This window comes from Ischnura elegans, chromosome X, assembly GCF_921293095.1.
Source record: "Ischnura elegans chromosome X, ioIscEleg1.1, whole genome shotgun sequence".
NCBI lineage: Eukaryota > Metazoa > Arthropoda > Insecta > Odonata > Coenagrionidae > Ischnura > Ischnura elegans.
Window position 1 is genome coordinate 46,862,940 of NC_060259.1, and position 27,053 is coordinate 46,889,992.

At 37.7% G+C, this 27,053-nt stretch overlaps 1 protein-coding gene across 1 annotated transcript in view; it reads left to right on the forward strand.

Annotated features, from left to right (window-relative positions):
* Positions 1–18,477: 18,477 nt before the first annotated feature.
* The window catches only part of LOC124171151 (histamine H1 receptor-like), a 28,804-nt gene continuing 20,228 nt past the window's right edge, over positions 18,478–27,053 (forward strand). The window contains exon 1 of the mRNA XM_046550288.1: positions 18,478–18,772. Coding sequence (XP_046406244.1) covers positions 18,478–18,772 — 295 coding nt within the window. The remainder of the gene's footprint in view (positions 18,773–27,053) is intronic.

A 27,053-nucleotide genomic window follows, 5' to 3' on the forward strand; every position in this document is an offset into this window, starting at 1 on the left:
CAGAAGACACCCGACCTTCACCTCCTGCTCCTCGAGCAGGCTGTCAGTTGAAAATAAACCCTTGCCAACCGAAACATATTATATTTGAATCATTTATCCTGAATTTTCCCAGTGGGTCCGATTTGAATATAAATGTCTAGAAAATATCTTCTCAAGATATCTTGTAGTTATCAGAAAAGCTGACAGATATCTACAAATGGTCTAAAAGATGTCTTGAAGATATTTTCTAGACCTTTGCTGAAGACGTCCTAGATATTTTGTGCTATGAGGTGGGGGGTGATCCCTTCAATTACATATGCTATCCACATTTTGAGTTGAATCACTGAGTGAGTAATACTTATTCTACGGCTATGCATGCATCCTTCATACGTAATTTTGCGTTCTTATAAGTCCTCTCTTGGAGCTCAAACCAAAAGATAAGCAATGATACATTGGCGTGGCCAATGCCTTCAAAACGATTCCAATACCTGTGCCATTCTAATTTAAAATCCAGGTGAATGATAATTCTTTCCCAAGTCTTTAATGTGGCAGAGTAAAATTTCACAGATATTAAACTGTAATACGTTTCACCAAAGTAGTTTTATCATAAAAATTTAAGTACATTGGTGCTTAAGATACTCTGCTCTTAAGATATTAAGATAACTGGCTCTAAAAAGTGCTGTAATCGCTTTGTGATCATTATCTGAAACTGGCATGCAAATATATAAACAATGATTTACTTTTGAGGGAAGCCATAAATTTTTCACCAAATTCAATTTTAAATGGTTGCTTAAACTGTAAGTTTGTATCACGGCACAGTACATCATTAAATAACCTGTGCCTAACCTCTACGGTTGGGAAATGGATTGTAAACTCATGTGTTATATATGAGTGCAAATCATTTTTATTGAAATGAAATATTTTTTCATATCATTGGCGTAGAATCAATGATGTATGTATTGCGGAATCATTATTTTAAATAACGTTAACGTACCTTTATAATAAACCTGCCACATGTTCTAAATCATCCCCATAATTCCATGATTTTTTACTAAATAATTACAGTTCAACATAAGCTAAGGCATTCTTTGTTTCGTTTTCTGTTGTGTTTTGAATTTATTTACGCGTGTTCTAAAATACAATCATTCGTACTCATATTTATTTCTATAGTGAAATTAAACTTTTTTGTTGCTTGTGCTTAAAATATAAATATTATCTTGCACAATAATGAAACTTACGATTAAATATTCATAAATGGTGGTGTCAATGTCAAAATTTGAGCAATCACCTTTTTTTAAATATGAAAAATTTTAAGTCTTGAAAATGATTGATGTCCATGGGCGTACCCAGCAAGGGGCAGGGGGGCAGCTGCCCCCCTAAAAGAAAAAACTCAATAGTCTTTCATCAAAATCAGTACTGAATTGAAACGAAAGTAATCAACAAATTTTCTTTAAACCCACGAAAAATGATATGCATTAGTATGAGATATTTAACTAAAATAAAACTATTTTTTCAAGGAAATAATCTCATAGATCCTGTGGCTTCCCCCCACCCAGACCATGGCTTGCCCCCCCCCCCCCCTCCCTTAGTTACGATCCTGGGTACGCCCTTGTAGATGTCATTGAAACGTGAGGCTTAAGTATTTAAAAAAGTTATATTTCGGTGATCCCCTGCTTAGGCTTACGGAATACCTGCGACTCCTAGAGAACGCCATCCCGAGACTGGCTCTGCCCCAAGGATGGAAGCGAATTGACAATGGTGACGCTGTTGATTGCAAGACGGTCACAACTACGGCAACAACTATTAGCAGTGGAATCCGCGTGCCATGGCCCCCAATGCTGACTGTGCTATCTCATAAGGGGTATCGTCAGATGCCAGCCGTTGTGGAAACCACTGTTGCCAGATGCCGTCTTCGCTGCGCTTCGTCATCCTCCAAGATGCCATCGAGTGGCCCCGCCACTGCACGTCGTTTCAAGTGTTCCGGCCCATGCGCGGACAAGGATGCACCCGCCAAGGAGGCTAAGTCTCCCGGGTAGGATTCGTGTACCCAATCACCCGTCGTCATGTTTGTTGACCCTGTGCCTATTAAAAATAGTGTGATATACTGTCATTTTCCCCAGCCGCAAAAATATCTCCGGTGCATAATCAATGGTAGCGGACGTAACTAGATCGAAATCCTTTATCGCAGGAGTTGAAGAAATAAAGACTTGGCTATTTCCACATAGTTCTTTAATGTGACAACCTTGGTTTCGTTACAGCATAACATTATCCCTTGTGGTATTACTCTTTGATAATGCTAAGCTGTTACGAAACCATGGTTGGTCACAATAAATCACCAAGTGGCAAATGTCTTCACGTCTTTATGTCTTCAACTCCCACTCTCCGGTGCATATTCTTAATCCAGTCAGTTCAGAAGTTCAGGAAGGGTACTCGTCATCAATTTGAAGTAATGTTTCACGTTCGGATTGCTGGAAGTTTTTAAAAATGAGTATCACAGGACTAAAATCGGAGTTTTTCGCCTTGGATTTTTCTTCAACTCTTTAATATCTACTTACTCATTAAGGCCCAATTTCAAAGTGAAGGTGCAGCTCGACCGATAAAGCAGTTTTTAGTGGAAAACTGGTATTTTTCTCTCGGATACAGAAATATTTTTTCAACACTATGTTTTGATATAAATTTATCAAAGTTGTTAAATTGGGTCTTTGTCCTAATTAATTTCTTTATAATTTTTATTCAGCTTAAAATTTCTATTTTTTGTCAAAATAAATTAGCATCGTCACCTGAATACATCGATTTTTATTCTCTATGGTTTATTTATCCGTTTAGGTGTTGAAATTTAATAAATATTCAGTTCAATATTCGTAAACTGTAATTCTGTTTATCTCACGTGCTATCTTGAGCGTAATATTCTAAATGAATAAGCTTAGTTTATTATTTCACTTTTATCAATTATTCAGGTAAAAATCATCTCTTTTTTAATAAAAAATTTATTTATTGCTCTCGAACATTGCGTATTATACAAGAATATTAAATGTTCATGATCCTCGTTTGAAAGCACAGAATTTACTTAATAATTTACTTAAGTTTATTTAATTAATGTCAATGATAAAAGTCCCTTTGCCATGAGAGCTGTGTGTGAGTAATAGTTAAGCGCTAGATTTTTCACTTACCGTTTGGAGATAAGCTTGGGAATCACAAGAACTAAAAGCCTCGTACTCAATATCTGCAAGTTATAATTCTCTCAAAATAATGTTGAACTCAATGCTTTTGTATTAATTCTAATATTTGCTACCATATCTTGAAGGAATCTAAAATTGAAAATAATTTCAAGAAAATGTTATTGCTTCAAGAGTATTCTATCATTTATAAGCAGGACAAATGGCCATCCCTGCAAAAGAGCTTTGAAGTAAAATTGAATGGGGTCATTCCCCTCCAATTTCGTCTATTTTAGACGCTTGACCTCTCAAATGTCGATGAAAATTGGTAATCGTGTTTGCCTCATTAAGGAAAAAATGCCACTTGAAACGTTTTGTGAAAAGCAGATGAATAACGGATATATATAATATTACTGTTTGGTGGAATGTCACGAACGAGTTTTGAAAAACGTTTACACATTTACAACTTTATTCCAAGCGGTTCTATTGCTCATGCATCATACATGCTTACAGTAAGCTTGCACTACTTGTCTATGAATGAAAATGAAAAAGCAGGAGCAATTTCCTGCTTTTTCATTTTCATTATGTCACGTTTCCACTCCATCTCGCCTGAAACCTCAGACTATATTGTCTATGAATATCCACGGATGCAAAAATTGTTGCAGACCGTCGAATTGTCTTTAATCCAGAGGGACCGTTGCGAAGTTATTTATTATTTGTAATTATCTTTATTCGTAGCTACTTAAATTTGATGCTGCTATTGCCCACACGCAACTTCCAACGACAACTGATAATTATTACTAATGTTAAATAATAAAACATAAAATTCAATTTTTTCCAAACGAATTTCATGACTAAATTAATACATTAACACCCAGTGAATCATCATGAAATTAAAAATCAAGGAATGAAGATTATACAATATTTCAGTTACCTTCTAGGGGTGTAGGGGTGTTTGGCCATGCTTTCATCTAGTGCAGTTATAAAGTACATTACATTGAAACTTAACATGTGGAATTGAACGTGAAAATTTACGATCACTTAGATATGTAATTTAACGCAGCTTCATTTGCCAAAAATCTTGTAAGCGTAAAAAGCTAAGTGGTAAATATATGGGAAAATGAGGAATCTCTTCACAAACAGATTCAAAAACGGCATACAGATTTAAACATTATTGGCATCTTACGTGGAGAAGTAACCTTTTACAATTGAAAAAATACACATTTTAGAACGAATTTAATTGGTAGAAAATGGCTAAACTAGCAGACATTATTATTTTTATCTTTGCCAAGATAAGGTGGAAAACTGTTTTGGTATTTTTTTCTCGAAAAATTTAGCTTTTTAATGTCGCAATAGCGAAGATCAACTTCTTTGTAACTGCCCGTTTCTCAGTTGTCTTTGCCTACAATGCTCGTGTAACGCTTCACATAATATTCCTTATTTTTGAAGGAATATATGTATAACAAATTTCATTAAAATATTAGAGGTCCGAGGAACATAAACTTGCTCTGTTCTTAACTTTAATGTGACTTATTACAGTTAAAAATTACATGATGCTGTTGCAGCGAATTTAAAATTATTGGAAATCTATTAAGAAAAACAAATCAAATTAACGACTTGAAAAAATAATGTTTCCACGCCGGGGACTCGATCTAGCAATCACCACCATCGCATTCGCACGTTTACTCCATTAATCCACTGCATTGTAAAACGGATAATAAAAACCAACAGTGAAAACTGGAGAAAGTACGCAGTAAATGCACACTAAATAACCATTAAATCCGATATATATTGAAACGGAATGATCAATTTGCAAGTAACATCTCCCTCTGAGTGAATTTATCTTCATTGGCAAACGCAATATTTTCGGTGAGTGATCAAGGAAAACAAAATGAGTAAGGGAAACTAAAATTCTCGATAAGCAGATGCGGCGCCACAAACTTTGTCCTAAAACTTTTGAAAGTGACTGTATATACAACACTCTCTCCTTGGGATCAACTACGGAAGAAAATGCTTGGGATTAGTCGCATCCCACATATCCCATCCAAGCTGCCAGTAACATTTCTGGAACGCAAGCATTTTCTCCGGGTGTTGAGCATAAAGAGAGATAGTTGTATGTACGTTTTCGTGTGAGTGAGTATTATCTCAACCAAGGAAACCTTAGCGAGGCCCCTTTCAACTCTCGCTCCAAAGTTTCCTTCTAAGTTGAGTGAGTTGTTGCTATGGATTTCCATTTGAGAGGCTGCGGTAGGTCACAGCTGCAAATCTTCCCGTTCCAGCAAACCAATACAGTATTTTGTGATGTACTTGTGACGCGATCCCTAACGTATGGCCAATGGAGACTTCTGTTTTACTATTGAGGCCATAGAGCTCACTTTACCTTTTCTATTACCGGAGTCATCGTAAGAATTTTCCAAAACCAGAATCCAAAATAACAGATGAGCAGTTAAGGCTGGAGGCGAATATCAAATATCACAGCAATATGAGACGATAGTATGAGTAATATCTAGTCAGTGGTAAATCTTTCAAAGATGGATAACGATAGCTCACCTATAAGAAAAGTGGCAATTTAAAGGAGACTAAGCAATACCTACGCCCATCGAGAGATATGAGGCTCATTTCATAACCGCATGAGGTGCAAATCTGCCGATGATGCGAATGTTAGAGAAACATAAAACTTCGTAGGGTTGGCAGTATATCTAATAACCCCACGTATCAACAAATACTCCCTAAACGATAGTTTCAAAATCAAATTAATAATTTCATCGAAGAAACGTGAGGTCAGTGCTTTACAGGAGCTATCTCATCATAAATACTTCAGCATTCTAGCATGCGTATCAATCAAGAATACACGTAACCATCCCCTATCCTTGAAATAGTGATTCTAAACGTACGTACATCTCTTTTAAACTAGTCCTTTCTGAGAAAGCTATGGTGTTAATCGAGGCCTCGTTGAATAGACGCATAGAAATGAAAAGATGAACTGCTTTTTCCCGTCGCAGCCATAATTATAGCCACATGCGATCCAAGTTTCGTCTTATCATGACATAACCTAGTGCCGTAGATATCAAGGTGCAAGAATTTTTCAGAGCATAAACGATGGAGATAAGAGTCATTTTCATGCCTCTATCTCTTCTTCCAATATATCCACCAATCTTAGACTCCCCAATGCAGCATCTAAAACCTGCCTAGTGCACTGAAATCGGAATTTATATATGACTCACCATTACCATATTTTTCGCGTCGTTTATTATTTTAGAAAACTATTTTCACCCACTCTTCGGGCTAATATAAGTCATTAACAAATAACTCTAACATAGTATAGCCGGTTTTAGACGTGTATAACTTATTCTAATCTAATCGAATTAGAACCAACGTTTTCCTTGCTGCATTCATGTGTTTCCAAGTGCTTACTGTAGAGGATCACAGAGTAATCTTTGCAACGTTAAAAATTGATGTAGTGTCAGCCGTAACACCAAAACGCAATATTTACTTATTTGATAAATGCAACTTCACAAAATTTGGCGAGATGCTTAATGACTCCTACAAAAAATTCTTAGTTACAACAAAGGACCAAAGCACAGACGTAACATGGAAAAACTTCTTAAAATTCTGCGCCAAGGGATCAACGAACATATTCCGCAAAAACTGAAATGTGATAATAAGGAACCTCGCTGGTACAACAACGACGTCAGAAGGGAACTTAGGAAACAGAGAAAACTATACAACTTGTACAGAAAGTCCATTACTACACGTAATAAGTTGAAGGACCTTGAAACTAAAGAAAGTTACGCTGCACAACGTTCAACAACCAAGAAATCAATGCGCACTGCAATGCGAAAGTTTAAGAAAAAAGTACTTGGAGAAATACTCGAAGAAAATCCTAAATCATTTTGGTCGTACGCGAGAGAGCTTCAGGGAAAACATTCAACCGTAGATTCGTTATTTGATAAAGATGGTAAACTTGTCACCGAAAATATTGACAAAGCTAACTCTTTGAATTCCCACTTCGAAAGTGTATACACTACTGACGATTCTCAATTCAATTTAGACATCCCACATACTGACGAATCGATGGAAGAAATATCTATACAACGTGATGGGATAACTAAACAACTACAATCGATTAAGAATAGTAAATCACCGGTTCCGGAGGGAATCCCCGCGCGTGTCTTCAAGGAGTTAGATCCACAGATCTCACCTTACTTAGAGATCATATTCAAGAAGTCACGAAGGGAAGTTACCGCTGGACTGGAAAATTGCAAGCGTTACACCCATATTCAAAAAGGGAAACAGACATGACCCAGGGAACTACCGTCCGATTTCATTAACATCGATTATAGGCAAGATACTCGAGCATATCATCGTTAGCTGTATCATGACTTTCTTGGACAGACGTAACTTCCTCCATGACTGTCAGCACGGATTCCGAAAAGGTAGATCATGCAAAACTCAGCTCGCGCTCTTTCTTCACGACGTTTTAAAATCTGGTGAATCAAAAAGACAAGTTGACGCACTATTTCTAGATTTTAAGAAAGCTTTCGACACTGTACCTCACAACAAACTTTTATACAAATTATAGTCATGCGGATTAAACGAGACAGTTGTAAACTGGATACGCGACTTTCTCAGAGATCGTAAACAAAGAGTAGTTCTTGACGGAATTTGCTCTGATGTTGTAAAAGTTACATCAGGTGTTCCACGAGGAAGCGTAATCGGCCCCCTGTTGTTCATTATATACATTAATGATCTCTGCCCCCGCATTAGCAGTAAAATACGCTTATTTGCTGACGAAGCTGTCATCTATCGCGAAATTTGTGATCACTCTGACTACGAAATTCTATCATCTGACCTAAACAATGTTCATTTGTGGAGCCAAGAGTGGGGACTCGAACTTAATTTGAGCAAATGCATGGCGTTACATTTCTTGCGGAATTCGTCCGATTCTAACCATGTTTATGCAGTGGATGGTATTAACATAAAGGCAACAGACGAAGTGAAATACCTGGGAGTTACGATAACCTCGAACCTCACGTGAGGAACACATATAAATAATATTTGCGGCGTAGCCCTGAAGAAATTAGGATTCGTCAAGCGTATTGTGAGAAGATTTTCGGATGAGAAAGTGAAAGAAAGGTGCTATTTCGCTCTCGTCCAACCGCACCTTGAATATGCAGCGAGCGTATGGGATCCGGTGCAGAAAGACTTAATCCGCAAACTGAATAAAATACAAAGGAAGGCTGCGCGTTTCGTCAAAAACTGCTATGGGCGTATAGACAGCGTTACCCAGATGTTAAGCGAATTAGGTTGGGAGCCATTGGAGACTCGGAGGCTGCGCGCTAGGCTTAGATTGTTTGAACAATTGAGAATGGATATCTTTAAGAGCGACACAGAGAACATAATATTAGAGCCACACTATATTTCCAGGTCCGATAGAAGCGATAAATTAAGAGAGATGTTTTGCCGAACGGATAGATATGGGAATTCGTTTTTCCCCCTAACCATAAAGGACTTTAATAAACGCTAGTACCAACCTCGTTAGAGTACTTTTTTTTTTTTTTTTTTGCTGTAAACGGCTGGTGTCCTAACACCCCCTGCCACACGCCTTTTAGGTGGCTTGCGGGGTATTATATAGATGTAGATGTAAAATCTAATTTTTTACGTTTTTGTTCGTTTCACTTACGTTTTGGCAACCCTTTTGAAAGTATTTCGCTATCTTCGTTATTAATTTCATAGTTTTCTTAAATTTTAAAAAGATCGACAGCATTTTCCCAAACGATCGAATAGCTTTCTTATTAAAGGGCAAGAAAAATCACTACATCTTGTCTCATATCCACGCGAGTAAGCTAGCAATATGGCAAAGAATGAGATGGAATTCGGGATTACCAATTGACAAGGAGAAGCTTTTGAAGCTCGTAAGAAACTCCGCACTCAATGGAACAGAAAGGCTATAACCCATCCTAGTCCCAGGGTCAATTCTCTGCTGAGATAAGTCGAGGAGAGTGAATGGGAGCTATCCTCAGCCAGGGCAGCGTAGGGAAGGGTGGCCTTTTATCTCTTCCGCATTCCACTTTCAAAGGCACTCCATCAACACCCCTCCCCATTGACGCAACCCTCATCCCTTGCCGTGAAATGGAGACCTCGTACGCGAATGGGAAGTTTATGCTGCTTGAAGAACTAGGTGTTGAAAAGAGAAAGTACCAATGTTGCCGGTTGCCTGAAAAGTAAAATTTTCACTTCTAAATGCTTTGAACTCTTCGTTATTAGTATCATAATTTCGACGTTTTCACGGTTTTATTTCAATTTTTCGCGCGATAGTTCACAGTTTTCTTTACCGGGCCGCACTTGAAATAGGTTATCTCTTTTTTGTATCGGTATTTGGTGTTTCTACCAGATATTGACGCAAATGTATTTAAATACAAGGTATATTTCATTATTATCATGGAAATCACATTTTATACTCACCCAGTCCTTGCATAATTTTTATCAATTGATTCATAATATGATATCACATTCATCTCGCTCTAGTTCCTGTAGTTCAAATAGAATTGACGAAAGGACTCAAAGCGTTCACGTCCACACGCCGTCATAGCGAATACGGACTGAAGAGCATATACCTTTATCTGAGATGTGTAAGGGGGACTCCTTAAGGCGGAGTAGACGAGTGTAGAAAGTAACACTAAATTCCTTTCTGCTACTGGCTTTCAAAATTGACACACATAGATGCTTTCGTGGTAAAAATAAATCAACGGTGTTGATGAACGTTGAGTATATGCCTATTTCACTCGATTTGTGTAGCAAATATAATGCAATGGCCGATTGCGCAAAATACTCCACCTAAAAATTTGGGCAGAATGAAACCGACCATTGCAATTAAATGAGGATTGGTACTTAACGACGCAAAGAAAATTTTTTTATCATGGAAACACTCCTATTTATCTCGCTATGAAACCCTATTAAGCCCTTTAAAGCCTATTCATCCTGCTGGCGTATTGTGTAGGTAGTAATACGCATTTTAGGGAGTAATGAAAGAGAATAATGGTAGTGACTATGGTACAGTTCGTCAGGATTAGATTGCCGTACCCGTCGGCAATATTGGATCGGTCTTGGTGGAAGAAAGAGAGAATAAAATGGAAAACACACAATTGTATCGACCGTTCATTCTCAGGCCGAGTATCAGATTTCAGAAATGGAATGTGACCACACCTCCTCATGTCTGAGTCTGGCATTCTATGCACCAAACATTTTGAAGGGCACCCAGGCGAATAGTTGCGAACATTCGCTGAGATAATCTAGGAGCAAGTGAATATGTGATATTATTGATAATCTAAGAGCACTGATGTGATGATAAGAGGCAAGCAAATGTCGACCATATTTTGTACCTACTTGCAGCTACAAGCCAGAATGACCAGAGTTTGTGAATAGAGTTGTGATTATAAGTCATACTAGACTACTCCAACAATTGAAGAGAGGAGTCGTACACTACCCGCCACCACTGTTACATGATCTTCAGAAGATACAAGGATTCTTTCGTAGGGTGGTTTGCATTTTTCCAAGAACATTTAGTATCAGGTTTCCCTAGTGTAGACTCACGCTACACAACGCCACCATTAAATGATAGCGTGAAGCTCCTTTCTTCACACCTACAAGCCCATGATAGCCTTAAGACATTCCTCGTACTCGTACTTCTCAACCCAGAAACTGTCAAGGGCAATGTAAATCCGATTAGTTAAATGCGATTAGCCGCAAGTTTTTTAATGTAATTTCATTATAAAACAATCCAAGGAAATAATCATCATGGTCGCGCAATATTAGCCCCCAAATTGCGTTTTAAAATTTCAGATGAGTTTGATTAAAATTCACTAATATCCAGGGAAAACTCACGGAGTTTTCAGGTTTACATATCACACATTGCTGTGATAATTTACAATCACAACTTTTGATGATGAATATTACGTTCCTAATGACGGTCTCAAATTTAAATAGGTTGACAAGTTGGGCAAAGAATCTCGATCATTCCTCAATAATTCGAGCACTAGCCGAGCCTTATGCTAAAATAACGTCAGAAGTGGCCAAAGGTCAACGTGTAACGTTAATAATATCACAAAACTCACTAATATAGCAAACTTCAGTGCCGAAAAGGGAGTTTCCGTTGCAAGAGACTTTAATCTGAGGATCACTCACTCAAGTAATGACCGCCAAAGGCAGTCGAGCCAAATTTTGACTCATTCATACGGAAAATTTTCTCTGTCATGGGGAAATTATGGTTGAGTTAAAGTGAAAGAACCGATAAATAATTATTAACCTCATCAAATTTGAGAAATCCATTGGGAACAATAATATTTATCTTCAAAATTGTTTTTTTTTAACTGATAGCCGCATTATCTTCCGTAGAAACCCCTAATAACTTCGGCTGTGATCAAGAAGAAATAAAATTCACTAATTTATTTCTCTCGGGGCACTATATAAAAGATATGTCCCTAATAAGAAAGATAACATTTGTGCTTTACCGTACCATTCATTCAGCGTCCTCGAAGCTTTATACCACGTCAATCCTTACAACTACCTACGACCGACTACAAGGCAAGAGAAGGAGGGATGGGCCTTACTTCTGGTAGACATCCTACAGATCTTGGGCCGTACTTCGCATGTTAACCACGGTGGCAAGTGTTTGTTTACGTGATTTGTATTCCTTGGGTAGTCGGCGCCGTGATCGCTAAAGGTTCGACCAAGCAGGCGGAAACTTCTAAACGGTGGCTCCTCAGGCCGGTAGGGTCCAGGGACAAATTGAACCGAGGTCGGAAGTTGGTAAAACTTATGTAAGATAATTAAGGTAAAAAAGTACGTTTGGAATTGATTCTTTTCGCGCGCTACGAAACGGTTGAGTCTCACAATTGAGTTGTCAGTGATTGCTAGGATCAATTTTGATGTCAATGAACTTGATAATCGGTAGTTAGTGCGCCAGCAAGAGGGGAAAAGCAGTTATACTAATCAGGTAATGGAAAAACTATGAGAGCACACAATTAAGACTCTGCAAACTTCTCCCAACAGTACTTTAAGGGTAAGGAAATGGCTTAAGCTACTAAACAGACTTCTAATAAAAGTGGTTTTGCCATATAAGATTCCCATTTGGTTATTACACAACGTGTAATATTTCTGCTCTCTCTATCTATTAAAACATTATTTATCGTGTAAATATTTACTGTTATAGTATAAATTTTATGTAGACACCGATGCCACATGTATATATAAGATACCAGTGTCCCTTGAAATAACTAAATTACATTGTGATCGAGAGAAAATGGTCATAATAATTTAAAATTACAATGAATACCTAGGAAGTGAAACCTTTAAAAAATTAAACAAGATAGATACAAATTTTACTAACCCGAAAAAATGTTATTTTAATTCTAAATGTATCTTTCGCCGTATACATCACAAAGGAGATGAATACAGCGATTTAAATGCTTGCCAACGCTGCCAAGAGGTGCACGTGTGCCACATTCCAGATCAAATATTCTCCAAACGGAACACATACATTGGCTCTCCGCGAATCGGACTTGGCTTGTACCCCATAGAAATTAGCTAAGTGAAAACTGGCGATGGAATCTATAGTGCCGTCTCCGTAAGGATGTGAGCTAGTTTGAGTAGTGGTTTAGCATATGTTTACTACGTAGGCAGTAGATTTTGGATACCGTCCATGATAAATTTTACGCTAGAGTAAAATGAGTTTAAGACGATAGCAAGTGATACATCTAGATAGAAGAAGGATTGAAGACCTAAGTTACATTTATGCTCTGTTGCATTGAAAGCATTAGCAGAATTTATACGCAATGTAAACGCATAAAATGCAGATTGACTAAATCGGAGAAACTCCACAACAAATGCAGTGTTTCTACGAAACGCAGAATAATTTTTTTTTCTATTTTATAGCATACTTCGCACTACACACGGCTGTAGAAATAATTTCTCTAACGCTTCATGATTAAACTAATGAGACAAATAACTTTTAACGGTTTCGTAAGTTAGCTTTAATATGCTATTTATGGCCATATGCCAATATTTCTGTCGACCCCATAAAGTTTAGAAAGGCTAATGATATCTTTTAGGAATGCAAAGAAACTGTTTTCATTGCATGCTCTTCTGTGTGAATCGTGCTGTCGTATCACAATCTTAATCATAATCACTTAATTTACATATATTTTACCGAATTTAGTTTACATATTGGATTTTCGATGGAAGAGCAGAGAGCTTAGTGAGAGATAAGAAGGACTTTAAGTTCAGGGAGGATAGCATTTGAGTTGAATGCATTGACTTTCAAAATTCTCTATTAATTTCATTGCGAGGGTGATGATGTCACCACCCTAATCGTTACGCTCTCGGTTCAGTGATGACCTTGTTCACCAGCCGGTTTCTTTGGCAACTACTAGTACATATTTCCACGAAAAAATCATATTCATTCAAATTTTAATATTCTATTTTCTTCTCATATCACTCTTGTGTGGCTAATTTTTTACTAAAACAATCAGGGGCCGCGGGTTATAGACTCGTACGTTGTGTTGGCGGCACCCAGGAATGGGACATGCTGGCAAGGGCATCTCGGCGCGGGCCACCTTGGCACACTTGCCCGCACTGTAAATATAACATGGCCACACACAATAATGATAACAACAGCACAATTAATACCCGTAATCTTACATTATTTGTCTTTAGCTCACTGAGTAAATGTTATAAATGCTTTCTTTAAATGCTTATAGAAGAAATATTTATGTTTTAATATATCTATGTCGTTCTTAGTCATTCTTTAAATGCATCAAAATATCCTAGGGAAAAATTATCAATAGTTTCTTATAGCAACACAAATCATATTTTTGAACATCATTCTCTTAGTTCCAACATGGTGGGTGATGGTTTAATGTTGAGTACTTAGTAAAATCTGTTTACTGGGAAAGTTCAATAAAATAAAATTTCAATTATATGGTACAACAATAGCAAATCTGATGGCTGTTTTAGGCTGACAAAATACAGGCGGCACCCACCTCAAGTCATTTTCGCTCAATATATTTAATCGTGAATTATTAAAAAAGTTTTGGTTAGGCACGACTCAAAAGCTTCCGTATCACGTTCGGTAGGTGAGTTTACTCACTGTACCCCCATTATGTTGCAAATCTTGCATCCGAAATGTTTCTCTTATAAGATAAAAAAAGCACGGAAATGGCCGCGAAGTAGCTCTGATTCCGAAACTCTTCAGCGTTTCTGTAGAGTTTTAAATTTACTCGGTTTTTAGATTGAAAATCTTGGAAATGTTTGTTCTTGATCATATAAATAGAAAATAATCGTACCCCTTCAATTTCAAAACTTAGACATAGTGATTTGTGCCAAATGCCGGCTGCCAACTGAACAGTGAACTGCATGTCATTTTTCATTTTAAAATAATTTAGAAATGTGTAAAGCGGTAGATATTTTGGCATATATTGGCATTGTGCATGTCAAAAATGCTCTCGTTTTCAGTAAAAACTAAGAGTGCAAATTTCAGTTGCAAAATATTTTTTCCTTGTTGCTTTGAGTGCTAAATCAAGCATTGGTGAATTTCCAGTGTTGTTAATCAAATAGTGCTTTGCCTGGTTATATGAGGGGCATATGCATATTATGTGTATGATATAATAATGGATAATTACACGCAAAAATTGATTTATAATGTCCTTATCTTTCACAGGTGTCCAACATGTTCATATTGAGTCTTGCAGCTGCAGACCTAACAGTTGGAGGAATCGTTATGCCCATTAGTTCTGTATACGCCATAACAGGTGAGCCATAATTTATATTAAATATTACTTTTTGGGATATAGATCTAGCATGATTATATGAGTACTATGTCGCATGGAACATGTCCCTTCCCTCTGAGTGTCCGATAAGGTGTCAAATTTCAAACACGCGAGCAGTATATAATGCATTTACCCTCAATTTGAATTTTTTACTTACTTATTATTTTATTTTTCATTTTAAGTATTTAGCATTGGAGCTTCAACAGCTACTTGCAGTTTTTGTAATTGGTTTGAAAATTTTTACCGGCCTCGTTGGCGGCGGGGTAAAGCCTGCCAATCAGGTCGCGGGTTCAAGTCCCGCCTGGGTAAGTTACCCCGATCCAAGGCATGGCTGTTTGTGTACGTTAAATTGTTGCATGTTAATAACCCCGATGTAAAAGGCCATATAGAGCTCTTTTCAGTGGTATGGAAATAAATGCATTTATTATTGTAACTAAAAACTAAAATGTGGAGGTCATAAACCCGAATTCCAGGGCGGCATGGCACGGTCCTTGCTCCACATAAATATCAAAATAATACACTTGTTACCTGCGGAGGTCTTTAATGAACGTTATTTCTGTAATGAATAATGTGTACAGCGTTCATGTATAAATTAATCTCGTTATTATTCTGACGTCCCTGTGTCATGTAACGATTTCTTCTTGAGAAAGTGGCTTGAAAATTCGATTAAATTGCGGAACGTTTATGCTAACCTGTACAATTACTCGATGTTTCAACTAAAAGATTTATATCATGTATATTTTTGCCTCGTAAACATTTATCATTCCATTCATTATAAAACGCTACCTTGTGCTGGACCAAAAATATTTTATCCTTATAATAGCGGAATTAATCGTTTGTCTATACATTCTAATTATTTGTTTGCATAAAAATTTTCTCTTATCACAAGGCTCTCGTGTCTACAAGAGGTGTAAAAGAGAGTTTATGAATTATTTTCCTCATTAGGAGATTTTTGGCGATGACGATCTCTTCTTTCAATATACATGTCAATCGTTTATTTAAAAGTACTTTGAGCCCATGTATACCTCGTTGAAAACACGGCGCATTAATATAATAGCGCGATATTAGGACTACACTTAGGTAACGTCAATTAATTGTTATAATCCAGCAGTTATTGTTCTCCTTTACCGTGAGCCGTGATATATTTCTGAAGCTTTGCCTTTCACTCGAAGCCGAAACCTTCTCGGATCAACTGACTCCTCCACTACGCATGCTTGATGACTAATGCGAACATCTTGGCATGAGACAAATCGTCTTCACCATTTCAACATCTGTTCCCTGTTGAGGCATTGCATCGCACCAGCTCGAGCTGATTGAATGATTTTGACGGAGAGGTAGTAACAGTGTCTTCCAAACGTTAGAACGCAATTTTTCATTGAATAAATTATACTAATGTGGTAAGGAACGGAATTGCGTTTGAAATGGCCTTAAGCTCTGATAATTGAAATAGGGATTTTGATTTTGGAAGTCAGCACTGCAAACATGCATATTCGATATTTTTTACAAAAAATTAGGCTTTCCACATGGCATGGAGGAACCAATATACATAAAATATTATGTCTTAACTACAAAACGTTTTTTGGAGACTGATTTGCTTGTCGTATTATGGTAGTGCACCGTAATGTTATCCAAGATACAAATAGCACATGATCTATCAAAATCATAAATCAGACATCCCATAGGAAGTCCACTCATTCTTGTGCTCATGGCTCTTGGTCCAACTACTTGCGTAACGAAATGAACGTTGCATGGTACGTTGCACATATGAATGTACTAGTGGCATTGAGATAGCACCTCAAACTGTATAGATCGGTAAACATGAACGGTAGAAATATTTACCCGAATTGTATCTTGCATGGTCTCATGTAGATGCAAATCTAGATTATTTAATTCATTCGCCTCTTTCAATACCTTTTTCCGTCACCTAAAAATATCTTTACCTATGCGTCGTTTTTGTCGTAAATACTCGTGCTGCTTTTCAAATTCACTCGTTCTTCAAGTTCTTCGACCGATAGACTGATTTTATCGGTGAAGCTAAAGCTTGTTGCAGACTAGCCCATGAGGGAGATATTATCAAATACTCAAGTAAAATTAATTTCCCTGAGCCAGAACTTTTGTCTTTAAATGGAATAGTCATATTTTTTTAATTTAACACACCTTTCAGCTTATTATGGTCAATTATTAAACGCTCCTATTCGAAAAACAGGTAAATTCTATTGATAGAGGTAGGGACATTATTGATTGATGTTTACTACCAGGAAGTCTTCCGTGAATACTTTTACCAATGGAGGCGGGAAGTATTGGGTGGAAAGACACAACGAGAGACGAAACACCTGAGTGTTTAAATATATTGGTAAAATATTGAAGCCTATTCACGTCCCCTACAGTGTTGATTCTTGGAGATTTCCTTATTCGATATGATTTCCATTCTCAAGGCTAATAAAGATAAGACCCACACTCAAGTTCCGATTCAATTTTCTCCATAGCCTAAGAATTTACCTCAGTGAGATTTTAAAATAACCGTTTTCCTCATTAATCCTAGATTTAAATAATAATTGCATCGAGGGTGGTATAAATTACTCCACCAGCAAATATGTATTCGTTGCTATTTCTCCCATTTTTCCGAATTCTTTCCTGTTCAAACAGTGAAAATATAAAGGCCATTATTTGAGATTTGTACTTCGTTTGATTGACATAGTTACATGAGCGTCCTTGCTTATTAAAATTAATGCGGTTAAAGCTTCTCAATGATCGCCAAAGGCTCATTACATCCTTGGATGATCCTCTCAATCTCTGTCATGACGATTGGACGCGGATAATCATTGATATAAAAATTAAATGCATCAAGTGTTGCATAAAATACCCCTAGCACATACGCCTGGAGTAGGTGAATTATTCACTACTTTCTCTAACGTATCCGATGTAGATAAGGACCTTTTTTATATTTCTCTAAGCTATGTTTACCCTCCACCATTCGACGCTTCATCAAAACGTACGATGTCATCAATAGCATAAATTACATAAATTGCAAAGCACGACGTTAAATGCGAGTTAAAGAAATGAAAACTGTAAAGTGAATGGAATATACCCCGAGCAATAAAGTTTATCAGGGATAATGAGGAATGAAGACATTGAAAGGAAATAATTACGGAGGTAGTCGAGTGAATTTAGTGGGAAATAATTAAAGGGAGATAGGAATTCCAGTGGAATAGGTAAAACTTGGTAGATGAGGAAGTCTGATGAAATCGAAGGTCTAGAGAAAGACGTGAGTAGGTTGCACGTCGATATGAAAAAGTTTTTAAGAGATTGAAGAGGATATTTGATTTAAAAATTCAAAGTGAGGCCAACAAGACATTAAAAAAACGGTAACAGATTCAACACGATAATTGTTAGGTTGAATATGAGATATTACCGTCTGTATGACTTTGCGCCGTCTCCTATCAGCTATATTTTTCTCCTATCAGCAAATAATTAATGGGAGGTCTGTATGATTTTGCACCGTATTGAAGATTTACATCATGATCGATCGATCTCTGCAGCGGGAGCAAGTCAAACAATTTTACGAAGAGGAAGAAAATTTGACACATGAAGATATCGGACCTGGAATTCTTGAAACTGAGCTAAAGAGAGCTCTTCTGGAGGCGAAGCTAAGAATGACAATAGTATTGGACAGCAAATCCTGTGAACTTCATAAGTACTTGGGAAAGCATGACAGGAAAAGGCAGCACGAACTCGTCCGTTGGATATATGATGAAGTAGCTTTACTCGCGGCTGATCTTAAAGCCACCGAGTGCGTCCACCGGGTTGCGGATGGTAGGTCGACTTCTTGAAATAGAGGTTAGCTGCAAGATAAGCCAGTTCTTAAATAAGCAGTCGTGGGAAAAAAGAGACGGTGTTCTGACAGGATATTGGTCTATCCTTGGCTATTGATTGGCCATTAATTCGTGTTAATTAATGCACTTACACATAGCCGATTATCATGAAACTTCCAACAAAACAAAGATATAATTACAGCGAGAAATTTAAACATGCAAGTGTGAAAAGAGCTTATCAGAATTTTAAGTATGCTTTTCTGCGGAAGTGAGCCATAGGCAATGAAAGCCGCGTAGAAATCTAGGGTGGAGGCCTTCGAAATAGGATGCCACAGAAGTATGAAGATGATCAAATGGATCGACCGAGTAAGCTATAGGAATTCCTAAGAGGAGTAGGAGAGAAGAAAAGCCATATGAAACCCTTAATAAGAAGACGGAACAACCTTCTAGGTGACATCTTGAGACATGAAGGCCTGATGAAGACAATCGTCGAGGGACAAGTGGATTGCGAGAATGGAAAAAGAAGACCACGAACAGAATATGTGGAACAGGTAAAGAAAGATGTGAAAGAAAATAAATACGTAGGAGTGGAAAAACTAGCTGATAATAGAATTAAACCGTCAAACCAATCTTAGGATTATTGACCAATGATGATGATGAACTTGACTGATGGACATGTAGATTTAATTCATCCTAATGTCAAATCACCTGAGAAATTCGGAGGATGTTGAAACATTATCATGTCATATCACGCTTTTAAGTTAGCTCCGGGGATAAAAATACCCAAAACTAGGCCTAACTCTTCACAACAGCTCACGGCATTGTCCAGGTGACCATTTATGGCTGAGAGAAAGTAATTCCCTTAAGATAAAACTGATAACTTCAGGCTTTACTTTGTGAAACCTCTCCATATTGGAAATAAAGAAATGAAACTTTGTAAGGTTCACTATTTTTTAATTATGGGCCCGACCCGGGTTTCGTAACTTGGCTACCTTCCGATCTAAGCAAGTTACGAAACCCGGGTCGAGCCAATAATTAAATAATAGTGAACCTTACAAAGTTTTACTTCTTTATTTCCTTTAAGATAAGGCTACTACGAGTAGTAGGTTACCACCATCTGGCTTTCAAGTACCGATTTAGTTGGCATCATCCCAAACTTGAATATCTTCTCATTAGATTTACGTGTTCTCAGCACTTCTTCGCAGTGGTTATGGGTGGGTCGTTCGTTTTTCCTGAACAGTGCAGGTAAAGGAACGGAAGGGTATGACGGACTACGTGCTCTCGCAGTGTAGGAAGATGTGTGTATTTCGACGAGAAATAAATTTAACCCGTATCTCTTATACTAAAATTATGCCTCGCATTGCACGGATGGCAATAAACTGCAGCTTCTACCTAGCATACACACCCTGTCTATGATAACTGAATATTCGTGGAGCACGCTAAAAACATAGATTCAGAAGGGATCAAATTAGTAAACGAAGGAAATCTATATTTTTATAGGCACATCAGGACGGCAAGAATAGTATATGAGACCGATTATTTCAAAAGAGAGGAACGACAGTTATGCGCTCTCGAGCGTAAAATAGGTCGACATCCCAATACATTTGTCTTTTAAATTTTTAGGAAGGTGCTGTGTTTCGCAGCCCTTGCACAATTATGGTCTGATCGCGCCAATAATTGGAAGATTATGTTAGTTTCTGGAATACAGTTTACTCTTTCGCAACTTATGGAAAAATAAATATTTTTATACCAGTGCTGTGATTATCTTGGGTGACTTTTTCCATTTGTGTGTGGATTAACTTAAATAAAGTCGTAACTAGTGAATATGATGTAATAGTTGAAAGACACTAATTTACTTTTTAACGACTGACTACATAGCACGCATGACTACATAGCGTAGCCATGCGTGATTTAAATTGTTATGATTACTGCGAGATTACTTCGTCACCTTTCACTATTGGAAATGCAATCAAAATTCTTGAATATATCACATTGACTCATGTTTTTAAGCTTAAACTTTTCATTTATGTAGTTTTATCACCTGAGTTGACATCAAAGCATATTCATATTACTCAAGCGCACATTATTTCTATACTCCATGACAGTTTCCTTTTTTCGATTCACCAATGCTTCACTGATTCACCTTCCCTGCGTTACATGCACAAACCGTCTGATTCCCTCGCGTCTGTTATATTCTCAACGCTTTCAAAAAATTTAGCTCATCTGAACCCTTCCGCATCCGTTTCAAATTTACTCTCCCACATTCCCGTCCTTATTATTATTGTGGGTCGCCTATGTGTACGTGTGTATATATCCTTCCCGTTAAGTGCTCATGCTAAAGCAGCGGCGATGTAAACTAGGCTTTAATATCCTATCGCGGAGGCCTTTTACTTCCTTCGTGCCATCATTGCAACCAAACTTTCAACCGTACCTTCAACCTGCCCTCATTACCTCCCCTACTTCTTTCCCCTTACGTACCTAATTACCCCACCCACGCGTTTTCCCCCTCCCCTCTCTCCCCTCCTCCTTCCCCAGGTTCGCAATTTCCTGATTAATTATGCTCTTTTAAGCTGCGGTCCTTCGCCCCCAGGGATGAATGACGGAAAATGGCAAGGGATACCATTAATTCCTCCTCAGAGACGCTTATGCCGGTGTAAATCCATCTTCCCTTCATTTCCTTCGGAATGAAAACTGTTTAATTTTAATTGCCAGCTTATGCCTCGCCAGAGAGTCCAAATCACTTTACCGTTGAGATTTTGTAGAGTTAGATACTTTAGAGTTGAGGTTACTGTCTTACATGGGGGAGAAAAAAGGGAAACCATGTTTCAAGGCACTGAACAATTGATCTACTTATGAACACCTTTTTCTGTTTTTGTAACTTTCTGTACTATGCTCCACCATAGAGTCCTAATCCCTTAGGCGTTCAGATTTGCCGAAGCGGTTACCGTCTAACATGGAGGAGAAAAAATGGTAACTATATTTCAAGTCATTAAACAATTGATCAATATATAAGCAATCTTTTTCTGTTTTTGCAACTTTCCGTACGTAACATGTTTCATTTTAACCGCCAGGTTATACTTAGCCAGAGAGTCCATATCACTTAAACGTTAAGATTTTTTGCATCGGTTGCCGTCTGACATGGAGGAGAAAAAAATCAAGCACTAGACAAGGTATTGATGGAGGGGGAGGTTAATGCTGAGGAGGGGAGAGAATTGGGAAGGTAATGTGTCGATGAGCAATTTTTTACCACATGCTTTTGAGTATGATATAATATCAAAATATTTAAGTAAGCCAAGTTATTTCTCCTGGTCAAAGTGCAAGAAATACATTGTTCAAAATATGCCGCGTATAATATGTAACATAAATTTTTAGCAAAAACATAATTATTGTCATATTTAAAATAGGATCAAAGCTGGTTTTATCGCTCGGCAATCGGTTTCGACGCATTCTAGGTCATTGTGGATAGATCAAACGCTACTATGTGTTTCTTCCACAAAGTTAATCAACTTACGATTAACATCAATAAAATAGATGATATTGGAAGCCACGGGGCTAAATATCGCTGAGAGGGGCTCAAAATTTCGAAGCCTGGAAGGAAAAAAATCATTTAAAGCATGATATAATATCAAAACCAGGAAATCCAGTTTTTACCCTTGTCACAAGTATTTCAAAAATCGTTAAAAATTTCACTCTTGTAACATGTAACATGAATAAAAAGCAAACACTGATTAACTTTTACAGTTAAAAAGCGATTTACAATAATTGCTTGGACCCCGGTTTCCACCTGTCTGCCTCATTGATGGAAACTAATTCCTTTTATTATTTCCATGCATAACTTCCACTTCACCCTCTGTAAACCTAATTAAAACAAGTGTAATTGGAACCTATGAGTATTGATAGTTGCCGCAGATGGGGATGTTTGAATTTTCACTAACCATCGTTTTCCCATTATTTTCAAGGCACGCCCAGAACACTTTAGTTCGACGATGTTTTTGCTACTCACGCGGCATGGATGCATGCCATTTCGGCTCACGTTGCGGCCATCATCCATAAGGATACTAGATCGATCACTAGAAAGATCAGCAGTTCTCTTGTTTTCAATGGCTGAACTGCGCTCAAAACGTCGAAGATGGGAAGGAAACCACTTCCGATTATGACTGATGAGGAGAATAGGCAGAAAAGTTGTTTTATTAGTCACAGAAGAGCTGCATATACCTTCCCATGCGATCAGTGAATTCCTCAGTGAAAAACTCATGTAACCTCCTCAAAAACTCGTTCTCTGCGAGGGTGTGTCTGTCTTATAGATGACCTGCAGGGAGAGAGTGGCATGGTTGAACGTTACTCTTCTCTTTCGGGCAGGGGGACTGCAGGCTGGAGGCCTAATTCCATCCCAAAGGTTGAATGTTCCTTTTTTTTCTATTAATGGTTAATTTTTGTTGCCCCTCAAGACAACGTTGCCCCTTTTATATATTTTCGAAAATGTACCCGGCGCGATCCACATTTTTTCCAATATTTTGCATTATAGTGCTTGCAAATGCGAGGAATAGCGCAAAAAGCTACAAATTTGATGGATCACATCATCATTTGTATAAATTTCGGTTAACACCCATAACTATACCTTATTTCCCCAAGAAACTTGGATTACTTTGTCCTTCAGCAATGTGAGTGGCGACATGTGTGAAACCATTGAAATGCATGGTGGGTGAAAACACATTTAGAGGCCAACTTGAAGATCATCTTTTGTAATATTCCTGCTTACGGGACTCCATTCATTACAGTTACACTCGCTGCCTACCACCAGACCTTTGATTCCACGTGAAAGCACAGTAGAACCTCGCTTACACGACAGTATTACGGAAACGTCAATTACAACAGCAATATTTAAATCCCCTTATGGTTATCATAGCATATAATGCTAAACTTACCTCTTCAGTGCGTCAATTATTATCCACACAATCTCATTAACACGGATTTTTTCCAATTCATAACGTGATCCAGAACCTGTAGAACAAGTGTTTTTGCGAAGTCAACCTCAATAATCTAATTCTATAAAATACAGAATGTTATAAATTATTTAGTGATTCCATTAATCTTGATAGCACAACTGATATCCTAAATACCCTTGGTAACACGACCCTCAGTAAAACGAGTATCTCGGTCGCAAGGCTGTCACCCTAATCCCCTTGAGACTCTTTTTACTCAGCTTCTGCTGAATGAAGCTTTAATTTATGAACTTTTTTTATTTTGGTTTGGTCAACCAAACAATCTTGCACTTCAGGCCTTCCCACCCTTCAGTAATACAATGGAGAACACGGTCGCCTCTGAAAGGGAAAACAGATGATGGTATAACAATTATAAAAAGCACATTGTACTTTCCCACTAGTTTAGTTGTTCAGACCGGATTTCGACGTATTCTACGTCATCATGAAGCACAACTGCATCTCTGGACAATCCAGTGCACTTATTTTGATGAAGGGAGGATGGTTAGTATGTAATTTGGGTAATTAGGGAGTTGGGAGGGTGGTTTAAGTGGTGAAGGACAAGTGCTTATTGGGATCCGGGTGTGGAAAAGCAGTATTGATGGAGGGGGATGTTGATGCAGATTATGGGGTGACAAGTGGGAAAGTACAATGTCATTTAGCAATTTTTTACGACATGATTTTGAGTATGATGTAATATCAACATATCCAGGAAGCCCAGTTATTTAACTCTGTCACATATCTAATTTTTTAATCGCTTAAAATTTCCCTCGTAAAATATGTAACACAAATGTGTATTAAAAACATAAAATTGTAACACTTTTAAATCGATCCAACTGCATCACTATGTAAGCCAGAGCTCTTTTTGCCATAAAGAGAAGAGGGAAAGTATATAATGTAAGTAGGGAGGGAGAAGGTGTGTGGTTTGAGTGGTGAAGGTCGAGTTCTTATCGGGTTCCGGGTGTGAAATCGGTAGTTATTGATGGAGGGGAAGGTTCATGATGAGGAGGGATGACAAGTGGGAAGGTACAATGCCGTTGAGGAATTTTTTCACACGTGATTTTGAGCATGATGCGATATCAAAATTTTCCAGGAAGTCAAGTTATTTGCCCTCATTGCGTATTTTCAAAAAATCGTTTATAATTTCCCTCGTATAACATGTAATAAAAATTTGTAGCAAAAACAAATTAACTGTTACAGTTTAAAAACGATCCACACTGGTATCTACATCTATATCTACAAAGGAACCCGCGAGCCACCTCTAGGGTGTTTGGCAGGGGGTGATCAATTACAAACATGCAGCATGCAAGATGACCGCCACATTGACACTGCACGGTCATAGAAATGTTACGAATAAGAGCAAAATATACATGCATATTCATGCAAAGACCAAAAGTGCGAATGGTTAGTAATTCCTATAACAAATACATGCAAGGTTAGAGCTATGGAAAAATAAATGCATGCCATGAGTCGCCCTGGCGAGTGACGCTATCAATTATATTAATTTAGGTACCGTTGCTATCCTTAATAGTACGAGGGAAGAATGATATTTTAAATCTCTCTCTCTCTTTTGCAGTCTATTTCTTTTATTTTATTTCCATGATCACGTCTACCACAGTACGACGGTGCACGATATGTTTCACGTCGTTTGGGAAAATATCTTCCTGGAATCGACAACGTAAATTTAGCCTATACGCTCCTGTAAGAATGTCATCCTTCCCATAGTGTCATTAATATAAAGAAGGTTCAAAATAGGACCTATAACACTTCCTTGGGGTACACCTTAGGTAACTTAATTGTATCCGAGCTAACTCCATTAAAACAACCCTCTGTTCGCGATCATTTAGGAAATCTTTGATCTAACCTTTTACGTGCGTATTTGTACCGTATTTTTTCAACTTTTGAATCAGCTTTAAATGCGGAACCTTATCGATTTCCTTTCTGAAGTATAAACATATGGCATCAACTTAAACATGTCTGTCACCCGCGGCTAAGATATCGTGAACTAAGAAAGTGAGTTGAGTTTTTCAAGACTTCCGTTTTCTAAATCTGTGCGTTCTTTTTCTAACAGATTTTGGCTACCTAGTTGTCCCATTATCGATCTGGGAATAACATGTTCCAATATTTTGCAAGAAATGGAAGTGAGTGAAATTGGACGGTAATTACAATGCTTTTCCCTATCCTCACCTTTTAATATAGGTGTCACGTTCCTGGTTTCCAATCTTTAGGTAATGTGGGTTCTGCAGGGATTTTTCGAACAATACCGTCAAGTAAGGCGTTATCTCTGATTCTGATACCTTATATACTCGATCTAGAATGAGATCAGTGTCTGGCGATTTCTTTGGATTAATAGAGCTGAGTCGTTTTTTCTAAACCACTGCTTGAAATACAAATAGACGGCTTTTGTTCTTGGTAGACTTGAGGTAAAGGTGTATATATATTTGTCGTGAAATTAGTGAAGACACCGTGAAAAAAGCTATTTAAGAGATCAGCTTTATCTCGATTGTTCGTCACTCTATCGTCTCGCTCATTTATAAGTGAAGAGACTGTGGCGCTATTTCCCTGTACCTCCCTTGTGTATGACCAGAAAGTCTAATAGTTGTCGTCTAAATATTCGCCCAATATTTTTGTTTTGAATTCACTCAACGCCTACTTAAGGGTTTTCTTTGTCTCTTTTATCGATTTTATAATGTTCCCGCATTTTTAATATTTCCTCGAAAGTAAGACCCGCATGCGCCTTTTTCATTTTGGCGTGAATTGCTCTTGGTCGATTTAGAGCCTTACAGACTTTCGCATTTTACCATCTCGGTTCAGCATTCAAACATTGTAACTCACTCGGTACCGTAATATTCATGACCTCTTGCATAATGCTAGTAAACTTATTCCATGCGTCGTTTGCCCCAAGGTTGAAAGGTGACATCTTTGAAATCAGTGAATGAGTCCGACAAGTACTCCTTTAACCCTTCAAAATTCGCCTTATGGAATAAATAGACCCTTCTTCTCGACACAGGTTTTCTGTCGAAGACGATATGAAACTTTCCATGCACTGTCTTGTGGTCACTTACACCAGCCACAGCCTCAGTTCTGATTACGAACTCTGGAATATTCGATGCTAAGAGGTCTAGTATGTTGTTACCCCTGGTGGTTATATCTACTAGCTGAGTTAAGGAATTGGAATAGAAAGAGTAAAGCAAAGTTTCGCACAGGTCCTTGTCTTTCCCTCCATTTTTAAAACAATATTTTTCCCAATCGAGCGATGGAACATTGAAATCGCCGCCAATCATGACACTATTACGATTTTTC